Genomic DNA, 14,588 nt, shown 5'->3' with positions numbered 1-14,588 from the left:
GGAATCACAAAGGAGTAGCCAGGTTAAAAAGCCTTAAGGGCAGGACTAGCCTGAGGAACTGTGCACAGGGAGCCCCCACGGAGCCGGAGGGTGGCCAGTGCTGTACCCCCTTTTGAGGGCCCAAGGTGGGTCAGTCCCACGCAAGCTGAGGCTGAGTGCTTAGATCATGTGACCATTTGCTAAGTGGCAGGGGCCACTGCCCTGCCCGAGAGAGCAGCAGGCCCCAAAGCTGACCACAACTGACCTGGGCCGCCCCCCAGCCTGAGCTTTGCCACACAGAGCCGAGTTCTCAGGAGGGGGAACTGAGTACTGAGGTACTGAAGGGGTAACTTAAGCGTCCTTCGTTTCCTGAATGACGACACTGGTGCCCAGATGCTGAATTACCATTTGCCCTAAGTCCAGCCACTTGCGATGATGGGTGGAAGCTAAATTTGAACCCTGGTGCGGCCCAGTGCTGCCCTGTTCATGACCCTTTGTGAAGAGAAACTGAGTCCAAGCTGGCCTTCCCCCGCCTTCTGCCAGCAGGTCAGCCAAGAGGGAGGAAGACACCAGGAAATGAAGTTCTGAGACGTGACGGTCCTCGGCCCAGGGGCCCCGCAATGAGCAGCGGGAGCCGGACGAGGCGGGTCCTGCTGTGGGGGAACCTCATGGACTCAGGACACAGGGCAGCGGGGAGGGCCGGGTCTGTGAGCACAGTGGCCGGTATACTGACATAGGAACCCGAGGATTCAGGCTCGGAGGCACAGCTGAGCTGCACACGCGGCCCCGCCCATCAGAGGCTCCGCCCCCCCACGCCCATCAGCGCGCAGGAGGCCCAAGCTGAGCTGCGAAGCCACCGTGAGGAGCCCCCGGCTTCACGCTTCTGCAAGAACTCAGCTCCGTAAATGGCTCCAAGCGGCTATGAGAGCCAAGGGACAAACCACGTGCCACCTGTGCGCATGCCTGGAGACACCCTAGAGCCAACGTCTCAGTTTGGTTAAGTTCAGTACCGGAGACCTGCTCCCAGCTCCTGGAGACTGAGTCTCAGGAAGGTCCCAGGAGTCTGCCTTACACCTAGGTCTAGGTAAATCCTGTGCACAGCCAGGTCTCAGCTACACCTGCACCACACTGCGCAGCCCCTCAAAGTCTAGAATTGCCACCCAAAGGGAGGCTACGCAGATCCTGGCGCGCTACACAAGGACAGGAGCTCCGCAACACGGGCTCAGCTCTTAGGAACTGCCCTGGTCGCTATACCGTCATCCTAAAGTTGATTCATCTACTCAGAAAGTCCACGTATTGCCACATGGGGGGAAGAGCAGATCTACATTTATGATGTATGGAACGACGTGGGAAATGAAGTCGCAGAGGCTGGGTTATTGTAGCAGATGTGGCTCTGCACCCTACTCCTGCCGTGGGAGTGAGAATTAGAAACACGTGCAGGGCTGGGTGTTGGTGGTTCAGGCCTGTGATCCTCGCTACTCAGGAGGCTGAGATCTCAGGATGGTGGTTGGATGGTGGCTCATGTGAGCACAAAAGCTCGGGGACAGGGTCCAGGCCCCGAGTTCAAGGGTGCACAGGTAAGGGGAGAAAAGCAGGGGTAGACAGGGACAGAGCTATTGTTGGGGTCACCAGAGGTGGCTCTGAACAGATCATGGTGGCTTTGTGGGTGCATTTTAATCAAATAAATGCGGCTGATACTTGGAGCTTCGGAGCGGACAGAGTAGGTGTAACCTCTACGGTGAGCATTCAATGCAGTATCGTGGGTTCGCCCCACTTTCTGCCGCTGCCTTTCTCTGGCCTCCATGTGGGGACATCTCAAGGCCCCGGCCAGAACCAGCACGCAGAATCCTGACTCTTCGCTGTTCCGGATGTGAATCTCCATTACGTGCAGCAACCTCATCCCCACACGGGCCCAGTGAGGGGTACAGACCTTGGGTTTGGGACATGCTGCAGGCAGGGCAAGTGTGGTCCCCGCGGCCCGGCAGACACATCCACCCGATGGGCAGCAAGGCACTCACCCGCCGCTGGCGCCTTCAGCAAGGGAACCCGGCCCCGGGAATGGGGGCGGAAGGAAGCAGGCGCTGTGGAGGAGACTCGAGCTCCCAGGCGAGTCCGGGCAAGGCGGGCAAGGGGGTCCAGCCGTGTCGCTCCTGCGTGTTATCCAGCCCCCAAAGCAAAGCCAGCCAGGGAGAGAGGAGTCAGAAGAGTCACGGACAACTCACAAAAGGGCCCGATTTCAGATGTTTGGGATCAACGGAGAAGATGTTTATTTAAAAGCAATTTTAAATATTAAAAAAGTAGAAATTAACACATACAGTACTGAAAAACTCACATTAAATACATGTGAAATGAAAAAGGTACTGATGCTTGACAGAATTTAACTAGCTATGGGGCTCCTATACAACATGTTGAAGTTCTAGGCAATAAAAAAATAAATAGCAATTGTTGTTCAACAGGAAAATAAGACACATACTATTTGCTGAACATAACTTTCCCTTTCGGGGGGGGGGAGAACTAATTTGCTATTTTTTTCTTAAGGTTTCATACCTCCAAAATACTATATCATGTACAAAATTGCAGATAGTGGCTGGCTGAGTTGAAGAACAAGATCAGATTCCAACTCAACGCAACCGCCAAAGGTCTTTCTATTTTCCTATGTCCCACGGTAAGCTGGATTAGAGAGAGAGACAGAGAAAGAAAAAGACACAAATTCTGAATGTGAAACAAACACCAAACCAGAAAAGCAAGGTATGGAAGCTGCATCTGCGTGGCGTGGGCAGCCGGCGGTCAGAGCAGACGTCACTCATGGAATTTGGGATCTGTCTTCTCGAAACCCATGTTATTTCCACATCAGTTGAAAAGACTCTAGGCCACTCACACACACAGAAGAAGGGTCTTTCGTTGAAATCTGAACAACACTGGAATGAGTATGTGGGGCGCTGGGCGAGTGGACACTACACCCCGAGCGGCTGGCGGCTGCAACCTGACAGAGGATGGCCTCTCTGCCCGGCGTTGCCGCAGGCAGGGTCCCGGGCACCGGCAACAGGGAGACTGGCTCTCAATCCATTTCCACTCCCAGCGGGGTGGTCACACCAGCCGGCCGCTCAGTTGGTGGGGTGACCACATGCAGCAGAACGGGCGTTGTGACTATGAAGGAAGCTTCCGCCGGGGTCTCGTTGCGGGAAACTGTGCTTCTGCGAAATGAACGCCTCTCATTCACTGCCCACCTTCTTTGCTTAACAGGATTAGTCTTCTGTGCTGTTGCCACAACCACAGTACATGCAAATGTAAGATACAAATGACACGGGAGCCCTTGAGTCACCGAAGGCCCACGGGCGGAGGGCACAAGGGCTGCACTTCTCCAAGACCCAGACTCATGTAAAACACGGACACTGAAATGTTCTTAGCGCTCTGACGAGTATGGCAAGGATGGAAAAAAACGGAAGCAAAAACCTGACCTGACAGACCACACACACACTCCCCACACACTCCTCGTAGGGAGAGCGCTTTTTCACAGTGCAAGTCATAGCAGCGTTCCAAATCCGGGTTCTGAGTGGACTACAAGGGGTGAGTCTGCCGGCTAGCACTTTAAGGTAGGAAGAGCATCACTGACCGGGATTAAAAGGAAGGAAATGGAGAAACAAACGCTTGGTTTCAGCACCTGGATTCTATGCTGGAAGGGTTGACTTTTTAAATTCTTCACACAATCGTTTAAAAGTTTACATTTATCCAAGAATGAAAACCATTTTAAACCACTTAAAAGCTACCACTTCAGATGCTCTATACCTTTCCTGCCGACTCGAAGCCCAGCGTGTAAGCCGGACAAGGCCAAATGACTGACTGGAAACAAAATGGGTGCAACCTTATAATTTCTGCTTTAATGGCAATCAGGTTTTAGAAATGTACAGTTCAACTTATCCATACTGTTTATTCCTTTATAAAAGGCAGAATCTCAGGAAAGCTTCTAGGTGCATGCATAATGTAGAGGCTAATGTTTTCTCGCAGTCCTTGGTTCCTGAAAGTTGAACTTCCTCAGGCGTGGCTTAACACGGTTGTTCAGATAGTCGTGAAGGGTATGTTTTGCATCATGAGGTAATCATCTCTCAGGGTGGGCACTGGTCACCAGGTGGCCGCGGAGCTCCACTTGTGCCAAGGGGCACGAGGAGTGCGGGTCAGTGGGTATTTGCTGAAGGAGTAACACTTACACGGAACAAAGCACTTCTCTGTAATAAACACCAGCGTGGGCTCGGGGGCTGTACACAGTGCACACCGGTGACTGCAGGCTGGACACCAGAACCCACCTCCATGAGTGCTGTCTTTTCAGTGACACCACGGAGAATACTGCATTGTGAGGACCCCTCAATGGTTGCTGGAGCCCACGAAGCCAGCCAGCAGTTCCTACATTCCCGCTTTGTTTCTTTGCTTGGAGAACAGCACAGAGAGAGAAAGATGTAAGTGCTAGATGCCAAGGATGGCTTTGGCAAACCAGTAAGGCGTGCCGGGCCCCGAGGCCGCCCTAATACTGGTGAAGGCAGAGACCACAGGATATTTACAACGCACGCTATATTCCCTCCTGAGTGGCCCTCCCTCCAGCTTCCTATTGTGTAACAGCAGCTATATACACGTTGTGCACGCGACTACATAGAAGCAGAGGTCTGAACGAAGGACGCGGACCGTCTTCAGGTTCTGCTTTCTGCTAGTCGGACAGGATGTGAACGAAGGACACGGGAAAGACTCCCTTCCTCTCAGGCTGCCCTTCGATGTGCCCAATCTGCAGGGAGGAGAGAGACCGGTCAGGCTGGAGGCAGCAGGCTGCTACCATGGACATGTCCAGTGAGGGACGGCCCGGCCCTGGCTGCCCAGAGCTCTTGGCTGGCTCCTGCTTGCCCTGTGGTGAGCCGCAGAGCTCGCGGGTCATAGAGAGCTCTAACAGAGCCACACGCACAAAGCAGCCATGGAGAGATCACAAAGATGCTCAGCACCCGAGCATGGACCCCACTGTACCCGTGCTACGGCCCAAAGAGGGGGAAAAACCTGCCCAGTGGTCAGGACTTCAGGTTCAGGCTTGGTTGCCTTTCCAGTAGGGTAACTTCTAACAAATGAGGCTACGTAGGTTTAAAAACAACTCCAACATGCACAGCGCTCATGCCTGTAACCCCAGCTATTCAAGGGATCGAGATATGAGGATCTGGTTCGTAGCAGGTGAGACTTTTATCGCCAATTAATCAATGAAAACCAGCAGTGGAGCTGTGGCTCAGGTGATAGTATGCTGGCCTTGAGCAAAAGGAGCTCAGGGACAGTATTCAGGCCCAGAGTCTAAACCCCAGGCCTAGCAAAACAAAAAGCAAACAAAAACTCCAACTCTTATATGGCTCGTGTATTTAGATTAAAACAGAAAAAATGGGTACTTGGGGGCTGGGAATGTGGCTTAGTGAATGTGCCTAGCATGCATGAAGCCCTGGGTTCAATTCCTCAGTACCACATAAACAGAAAAAAACCAGAAGTGGCGCTGTGGCTCAAGTGGCAGAGTGCTAGCCTTGAGCAAAAAGAAGCCAGGGACAGTGCTCAGGCCCGGAATCCCAAGACCCCAGGGCTGATTTAAAAAAAAAAAGTACTTGGAAGGGACCATTATGTACTGATTACTCTTCTCCTTACTGTGGGGAAAGAATGTGGTGAAACTTTTAAGTCTGACTGTGGCCTGTAGCCTCAAAGCTACAGTTACTTTCAAAAGGTATTTCCTTAAAAAAAAAAAAAAGTTGTAATGAAGTTTTTTTTGTTTCAGTGGTGTGTGTGTGTGTGTGTGTGTGTGTGTGTGTGTGTGTGTGTTTCTCCTCCTGGCTGGTATACTACCACTTGAGCCAGGCCTCTATCTAGCCCATGTATAGGAGTTTGAACTCAGGGTCTTGCATTTGCTAGGTTGGTGGTGCTCTACCACTTAAGCCATGCCTCCTGCAGAGTTTTCTTTAAGTTTTAAAAATATTTTCAATTAGTCAGTATCAATCACATTAAAAACAATCACAGCACACATGAAACTTCCACTGAAGGAATAACGGAATCACGTGCACTGGCTTGAGAAGTGAAATACACAGAGGAAGTGGATTTCAGCGCAGGGCCAGCGCCTCCTCTCCCTCACAAGGGAGCAAAGGGGTCTGGGAAGAGGAGCTATGTCTAGCCCAGGGCTGTGCTCACAAGAGCTATTCACTCTCACAGTTTCCTTACTAGGAAGTGAAGCTAGTGCTAGGGCCGGGGCCTAGCCATCTTAGGAGGTCTTTGTTAGCATCGTGCAGTGACATATAAGTGATGCAATGACAACAACTTCTATCAGGCTGCGGGGCCCACAGAACTTTCTCTGCGAATGATGCTAGAGACGTCCAGGAAATGCTTCTTTCTCCCCATGTCTTCACTGAGACCACCAGTTTCTCAGTAACGAAGAGGATCACTGGCTGATCTAATAATTATGTTAGCCATGCGGCACGGCATGCCGTGAGGAAGCTGTCCGTGAGGATGCAGTCTATGAGGGATGTCACTGTCTGTGAGGATGCAGTCTATGAGGGATGTCACTGTCTGTGAGGATCCTGTCTGTCTGTGAGGGTTGTCACTGTGAGGGATGTCGCTGTCTGTGAGGGTTGTCACCGTCTGTGAGGGATGTCGCCATCTGTGAGGGATTTCACTCTCTATGAGGGATGCCGCTGTCTGTGAGGGCTGTCGCTGTCTGTGGGGGATGTCGCTGTCTGTGAGGGTGTCGCTGTCTGTGAGGGATGCAGCTGTCATTGAGGGATGCTGCTGTCTGTGAGGGTGTCGCTGTCTGTGAGGGATGCCGCTGTCTGTGAGGGTTGTCGCTATCTGTGAGGATGTCGCTGTGAGGGATGTCGCTGTCTGTGAGAGATGCAGCTGTCATTGAGGGATGCCGCTGTTGTGAGGGTGTCGCTGTCTGTGAGGGTGTCCGCTGCCTGTGAGGGATGCCGCTGTCTGTGAGGGTTGTCGCTGTCTGTGAGGGCTGTCGCTGTCTGTGAGGGCTGTTGCTGTCTGTGGGGGCTGTCGCTGTCTGTGAGGGATGCAGCTGTCATTGAGAGATGCCGCTGTCTGTGAGGGATGCAGCTGTCATTGAGGGATGCCGCTGTTGTGAGGGTGTCGCTGTCTGTGAGGGTGTAGGTGTCTGTGAGGGTTGTCGCTGTCTGTGAGGATATTGTCTGTGAGGGTGTCGCTGTCTGTGAGGGTTGTCGCTGTCTGTGAGGATATTGTCTGTGAGGGTGTCGGTGTCTGTGAGGGTTGTCGCTGTCTGTGAGGATATTGTCTGTGAGGGTGTCGCTGTCTGTGAGGGATGCCGCTGTCTGTGAGGGTTGTCGCTGTCTGTGAGGGTGTCGCTGTCTGTGAGGGATGTCGCTGTCTGTGAGGGATGCCGCTGTCTGTGAGGGTGTCGTCGTCTGTGAGGGATACCGCTGTCTGTGAGGGTGTCCGCTGCCTGTGAGGGTGTCGCTGTCTGTGAGGGATGCCGCTGTCTGTGAGGGTTGTCGCTGTCTGTGAGGATGTCGCTGTGAGGGATGTCGCTGTCTGTGAGAGATGCAGCTGTCATTGAGGGATGCCGCTGTTGTGAGGGTGTCGCTGTCTGTGAGGGTGTCCGCTGCCTGTGAGGGCTGTCGCTGTCTGTGGGGGCTGTCGCTGTCTGTGAGGGATGCAGCTGTCATTGAGAGATGCCGCTGTCTGTGAGGGATGCAGCTGTCATTGAGGGATGCCGCTGTCTGTGAGGGTTGTCGCTGTCTGTGAGGATGTCGCTGTGAGGGATGCCGCTGTCTGTGAGAGATGCAGCTGTCATTGAGAGATGCCGCTGTCTGTGAGGGATGCAGCTGTCATTGAGGGATGCCGCTGTTGTGAGGGTGTCGCTGTCTGTGAGGGTGTAGGTGTCTGTGAGGGTTGTCGCTGTCTGTGAGGATATTGTCTGTGAGGGCTGTCGCTGTCTGTGAGGGATGCCACTGTCTGTGAGGGTGTCGTCGTCTGTGAGGGATACCGCTGTCTGTGAGGGCTGTCGCTGTCTGTGAGGGTGTCCGCTGCCTGTGAGGGTGTCGCTGTCTGTGAGGGATGCCGCTGTCTGTGAGGGTGTCGCTGTCTGTGAGGGTGTCCGCTGCCTGTGAGGGTGTCGCTGTCTGTGAGGGATGCCGCTGTCTGTGAGGGTGTCGCTGTCTGTGAGGGTGTCCGCTGCCTGTGAGGGTTGTCGCTGTCTGTGAGGGTGTCCGCTGCCTGTGAGGGAGTCGCTGCCTGTGAGGGTGTCGCTGCCTGTGAGGGATGCTGCTGCCTGTGAGGATGTTGTCTGTGAGGGATGCCGCTGCCATTGAGGGATGCCGCTGTCATTGAGGGATGCCGCTGTCTGTGAGGGATGCCGCTGTCTGTGAGGGTGTCGCTGTCACTGAGGGATGCCGCTGTCTGTGAGGATGTCGCTGTGAGGGTTGTCGCTGTCACTGAGGGATGCCGTTGTCTGTGAGGGTGTTGCTGTCTGTGAGGGTTGTCGCTGTCTGTGAGGGTTGTCGCTGTCTGTGAGGGATGCCGCTGTCTATGAGGGATGCCGCTGTCTGTGAGGGTGTCGCTGTCTGTGAGGGTTGTCGCTGTCTGTGAGGGATGCCGCTGTCTATGAGGGATGCCGCTGTCTGTGAGGGTGTCCCTGTCTGTGAGGGATACCGCTGTCTATGAGGGATGCCGCTGTCTGTGAGGGATGCCGCTGTCTATGAGGGATGCCGCTGTCTGTGAGGGATGCCGCTGTCTGTGAGGGATGTCGCTGTCTGTGAGGATGTCGCTATCTGTGAGGGATGCCGCTGTCTGTGAGGGTGTCGCTGTCTGTGAGGGCTGTCGCTGTCTGTGAGGGTGTCGCTGTCTGTGAGGGATGCCGCTGTCTGTGAGGGCTGTCGCTGTCTGTGAGGGTGTCGTCGTCTGTGAGGGATACCGCTGTCTATGAGGGATGCCGCTGTCTGTGAGGATGTCGCTATCTGTGAGGGATGCCTCAGTTGCTCTGTAGGACCAGGTTACAGAGGGACATGCTTTATCAAGGCCCCAGAAGGAGTAATGGATGCCGGCTGGGGACCGCATGTCCTGCTCCTTCTCACTGTCCTACACAGGCTGTCTGGCAGGGGCTGGGAGGAAGCAGGCCCACCTCCACTGGCAGAAGCCAGAGAAGCTACTGCCCGCCTGAGCACATCGTATACCTGCCCCATGGACCAGAGCCGCCCAGCACTGCTACTCCAGCCCTGGTTCTCAACCTTGGTATTATTGATACCATTTGTTGTGGGGCTCTCGGTGCCATGCACGATGGGGGTTCCACCCTGGCTTCTTCTACCCACCAGAGGACAAAGCCCCCGCTTTCCCCAGGTCCCGAGAGTCAAAGTAACTCCAGATACTGCTAGAAGCCCCTAGAGAGCAAAAGTTCCCCTTGGAGGACACGTGTCTCAGCCAGCAAATCCCGCCGTGCTGCGGGTATGAAGAAAGCCTTCTGCAGGTGGACACGTGCTTTTGCTGGACTCCCATCCCATGGACGGCACTGACCAATCTTGGGATGAGGGGACTCAGGCCACCAGGCAGAGCTCCATGCTAATGCCAGGCACTGTGTCTAGCTGCTGGTCTCGTGGCAGCCCCGTGGGGGGAGCAGATTTGAACACAAAAGGAGATGCGTAGAGGGTTTCACTTCATCCTGTGAAGTGGTAAACTCGGCACTGCTTAGCAGCTGAGCCTCCCCCGGCCCCCACCGCGGCTGGCAGCACTGTGGAGCGAGTGGAGCACGCAGGCCTTCAGACCGGGACCGGCTCAGGGGGCTCCACTTTGCCTGCTTGGCAGCTGTATGGCCACAGACACGGACAGGCTCAAGAAAGTTGAGTTTTGCATCTTAAAAATTAGAAAACACCTTCAACCTATTTAATGATTAGAGGATACCATGGGGGGGAAAAAGCACAGATAAGCGTGAATTCTCAGCCAGGCATGGTAGATAGATCATGCCCATAATCTCAGCCACTCAGGAAGCTGAAATTGGGAAGATTGGGGTTTGATGCTAGTTCGGGCAAAAATTAACTCAACCAACAACTGGGTGTGGTGGTGTGTGCCTATCATCCCAGCTATATGGGAAGTATAAATACGAGGACTGCAGTCTAGGCCAGCCTGAACAAAGCAGCAAGAGCCTAAAATGAGAGCAGAAAGGGCTGGCGATGTGGTTCAAGTGGTAGGGCGCCTGGGCTAGCAGGCGAAGCTCCTGAGCTTAAACTCCAAAACAAGAGTCAGCGCTCTTAGCTAGGTGCAAGAAGTAGATGTGATTTTTCCAGCACGTAGTAGAGATAGCAAAGGTTAAACCACTAGGTAAGTGACGCAGCTGAGAGGACTCTCCTCCCCACCGTACCCCTGCAAGGCTGGCTGGCGGGCTGAATGAGCAGTGTGCGCCCAGGGCGTGTGGAACAGTTGGCTGGCAGGGTGAAGGGGCTGGTGCTGTACATACCCACCACTCCTGGTCCTCCTCCCCTGTGACAACTATCACTTCCCCCTCGATGAACGTGAGCTCGTCGTCGTTGTCTGCCTGGCAGTCGTAAATGGTCTTCACGCGCCTCACTTTGTTTTTCCCCTTCAACAATAAGAACAACAACAAAGACCTGCATTTCAGTGGACAGAACAGACTGGTAAGAGAGAAAGGAGCTAAGCCGTCTTTAGATGGCGAGTGACCCCAGGCAGGTGACTTCTATTTGCTGAGCCCAGATTTCCTCGACTGGAGCGCGGGGAGAGTGTCTGACAGCCTCTTCCTCCCAGGGCATCTGGCCCAGCCAGTGCCGGTGGCAATCACCACTCATATTCGTCCCCCCTGCAGGGGGCGGGCAGCACCCCTCCCCCCGCCCCGCCCCAGCACACATGACAGCAGAGGCTAAAAATGGCTTTAGGAAACATGATGTAAAGGCAAAATGTGCAGCCTGTGCATGTTGAATGTGCAGCATAAACAGATTTCTCTGTTCCCTCATGCAAAGCAGGAGGTCAGGGCGCGCTGGAGAAACCAGAGGACCAGAGGTCCCGCACAGTTCCCCAAACAGCGGCAATTTGTGACCAGTTTCCACGTGGGCTTGTACTGGCCGGACTTCTGGTTCTTTGAAGACAAGGGGATGCACAGAGGGGCAGCACCTTCTTAGCAATACCAGCCAATGCACAAATGTTCTGGGATGGGGACTGTCCCTGTCTGTCCCCAGTTGCTCCTGGCTGATGATCCCAGCTCCAGAGTTCCCTGGGGAGCCCACGGGGTACGGGAGAACCGTGGTGGCAGCAGATTTTCATCTCCTGGTGACTCTGATGTGCTCCTTTACAATGCGGGTTTAGGTGAGAAAATAGAGGAGTAGAACGCACCCAGTGCCTGCGAGGCAAGGGAGGGGGTCCTGAGAGCAGCACCCCTGGACTGACCACGGGCTGCACAGGAGGACAGAGCTCACTGCTTTGCTCTTTGGTTTCTGTGTGCTACACTTCTCTGGCAGCAGTGGTTTACAATGAGAGCTGTCTCATGTAACAGGACTTCTCACTTCCCCCCCATTGTGCTCAACTTGGGAGTGGCTCCTGCCTTACGGGGTGCAGCCGTGTCTGGGGCCTGGTAGACATTCTTGCTCAGCCCGACAACTGACGTTTTTACATTAGGATAAAGGTGATGCCTTACGAGAATGTGAACCACCTTAGAACAGTGACAGGATGTGAAGACTTTCACAAAATCCTATCTGTGAAGGTCACCGGGCTTTCCTCCCCCCGGTCCCCATCGCTTCAGGAAGGTTCTGTGAACCATCTTAGAACAGTGACAGGATGTAAGCACTTTCACAAAATTCTATCTGTGAAGGTCACCGGGCTTTCCTTCCGCGCCCCCCCCCCCCCCCCCCCCCGCTCCCACCGCCCCATTGCTTCAGGAAGGTTCAGTGAGAAGCAGATTTAGAAGCAACTCAGAACTGTTTTCTGAGGACCCCAGGAAATGAAGCTGTGTCTTCCCCAGGGTCTTGCCTTTTATTTTTTTATTTTTTATTTTTTATTTTTTTTTTGCCAGTCCTGGGCCTTGGACTCAGGGCCTGAGCACTGTCCCTGGCTTCCTTTTGCTCAAGGCTAGCACTCCGCCACTTGAGCCACAGCGCCGCTTCTGGCCGTTTTCTGTATATGTGGTGCTGGGGAACCGAACCTAGGGCCTCGTGTATCCGAGGCAGGCACTCTTGCCACTAGGCTATATCCCCAGCCCCAGGGGTCTTGCCTTTTATATCCCCTGTGAGTCCGGCATTGTATCAGCTTCTCTATGAGACACAGACTAAGAGGTGAGTGTGATGCACTTGTGCTTGCGCCACGCATGAGGCCCCGAGCCAGGTCTGAGGCCGGCTGGAGTGCAAAGCCCGCATCACTAACCACGAGGCTGCATCCCACCCATCAAGCTTGAAGCACAGGACGGACGTGCAGCCAGCTGGGGGAGTGAGCACCCCGTTCCTCATCTACGTTGGAGCTCAGGGACAGCACACAGGCTCTGCGTTCAAGCTCCATGACTGGCACGCAGGGGGAAAAAAAAGGAAAAGAAGAAAAGGACATGTGCAGACAAGGGTCAGAATGCCTGAGCCCCGGCGCCACCCACCGTGTTGATCTTTCTGGGCAGCGGCACTGGCGTCTCCGGCAGAGTGGGTGTGAGGTCGTTGGAATCCTCGGACGCTTGCTTCTGGACAGTGTCCCTCGACTGCACGTGTGGGGACAGGTCCCCTGGGTGTGACTTCTGAGTGATGTCTGAGGGCTGTGTCTTGGGGGAGCCGTCGCCCGGCTGGGACTTTGCCAGCAGGTCCCCCAGTTGTGGTTTTGGGGGCAGGTCCTTCATCTGTGGCTTGGGAGGTAAGTCTGAGAGCTGGGGCTTCGGCGGCAGGTCGCCCAGCTGCGGCTTGGGGGGCAGCTCTCCGGGCTTAGGTGGCAAGTCTCCCATCTGGGGCTTGGGAGCCAGTTCTGTGGGCTTCGGGGGCAGGTCTCCAGGCGGTGGCTTTTGTGCTAACTCTGCCAATGGTGTGGACTTCTGAAAAACTTCAAGTGGGACATTGGTTTTGTCCAGGGAGAGATGATGGCTCGTTTCTGTTTTCCTTAGTGCCACTGTGGGAGACAATGAGCAAGGGGGGTCAGAGAACTGGGTAAAGGCGTGACCCCCCAAAAGAAGCCAAGTGCCCTGAGGAGAGTGGACCTTCGGTGAGCCCTTGGCATCAGAAGCGGACAGAGCAGCTCCACCGACTCATATCCCCATCCTCCCTGCGCTATGGAAGGGTGAGAGGTGCGACGAATCAGAATTGAAAAGAAAAACCATGAACAATTGTTTCTGGTCGTAAAGCACAGTAAAGAAGCTTTCCCACAAGCCCATTATCTCTGTGTAGCCATTTAAACCTCCTATCTCTATGTGTTTCTTTCTTGATTTTTCTACAGATTCCATTTTTCCCCCTACAAATGGCTTTCACAAGAGCATCTGCCATGCTTTAAAGTTCCTTATCGGAAGAACGGACATTCTGAAGGGGGTGCCCTATCCATTTCTACAGCTGTACCGTAAGGTATTTCTCACTTTATATTATTCGGGGCTGGGAATGTGGCCTAGTGGTAGAGTGTTTGCCTTGCATACATGAAGCCCTGGGTTTAATTCCTCAGCACCACATATACAGAAGCAGCCAGAAGTGGCGCTGTGGCTCAAGAGGTAGACTGCCAGCCTTGAGCAAAAGGAAGCCACAGACAGTGGCTCAGGCCCAGAGTTCAAGCCCCAGGACTGGCAAAAAAAACCCCCAAAACCATTTTATATGATTCATGCAGCAGGAAATACAAAACTTCTTCCATCACCCCCTGCAAGGTAACCCCTGTCTTTTGGTGATGATACACACATGCCAATGAGCGTATCAGAGTACAATGCAGACACTGATGGTCTGAAAGCTTGTGTTCCCTGCTTAAGATGTCTGCCAAGTCATTCTCTTTACCAGCTGCATCCTATCCCATTGCCACAATGTCAAAGTTGACCCATTTTCACAGCTCTTTGTATCGCTCTGGAGAGGAGCACTTTAGATACTCAGGACATCGCCAACTTAGCTCAACCTCTTATTAGCCGTATGACTGTGGGCTTCAACTTCTTCAACCCTAACTCTACCTTGAACAGCTGTCATGAGAATTACACGAGTTAAGCTATGTAAAGAATTCACTGACAGGACCTAGCAGGCTGCAAGCATTCTCTAAGCATACAGCTATCATTATTTTGTTAAGCAGGGTTCCTTGAGCCAAGATTCCTCATATCAGAACTCTTGTTCTGAATATAGAACAAGCATTTAGCTTACACTTAAGGAGGAAATGGCCAAACAAGGGATATGGAGTGAATCAAATAAAACTTCACCTTAAAAACAAAACACACTTAGGGGCTGGGGATATGGCCTAGGGGCAAGAGTGCCTGCCTCATATACATGAGGCCCTGGGTTCGATTCCCCAGCACCACATATACAGAAAATGGCCAGAAGTGGCGCTGTGGCTCAAGTGGCAGAGTGCTAGCCTTGAGCAAAAAAAGAAGCCAGGGACAGTGCTCAGGCCCTGAGTCCAAGCCCCAGGACTGGCAAAAAAAAAAAAAAAAAAAAAAAAAACACACTTAG

The 14,588-nt window shown here is 53.6% G+C and overlaps 1 protein-coding gene across 4 annotated transcripts in view; it reads right to left on the bottom strand.

Moving 5' to 3' along the window:
* Window positions 1–2,222: 2,222 nt before the first annotated feature.
* Asap1 (ArfGAP with SH3 domain, ankyrin repeat and PH domain 1) overlaps window positions 2,223–14,588 on the bottom strand; it is a 292,770-nt gene continuing 280,404 nt past the window's right edge. For all 4 annotated transcript variants that reach the window (XM_048358418.1, XM_048358420.1, XM_048358419.1 and 1 more), the window contains 3 exons: window positions 12,575–13,071; window positions 10,445–10,567; window positions 2,223–4,750 (listed from right to left, as the gene is read on the bottom strand). In XM_048358418.1, the coding sequence (XP_048214375.1) occupies window positions 4,676–4,750; window positions 10,445–10,567; window positions 12,575–13,071 (695 nt within the window). In that variant the 3' untranslated portion in view covers window positions 2,223–4,675. The remainder of the gene's footprint in view (window positions 4,751–10,444; window positions 10,568–12,574; window positions 13,072–14,588) is intronic.

Source organism: Perognathus longimembris, chromosome 12, assembly GCF_023159225.1.
Source record: "Perognathus longimembris pacificus isolate PPM17 chromosome 12, ASM2315922v1, whole genome shotgun sequence".
Classification (NCBI taxonomy): domain Eukaryota; kingdom Metazoa; phylum Chordata; class Mammalia; order Rodentia; family Heteromyidae; genus Perognathus; species Perognathus longimembris.
This window is presented reverse-complemented; position numbering and strand designations above follow the sequence as displayed.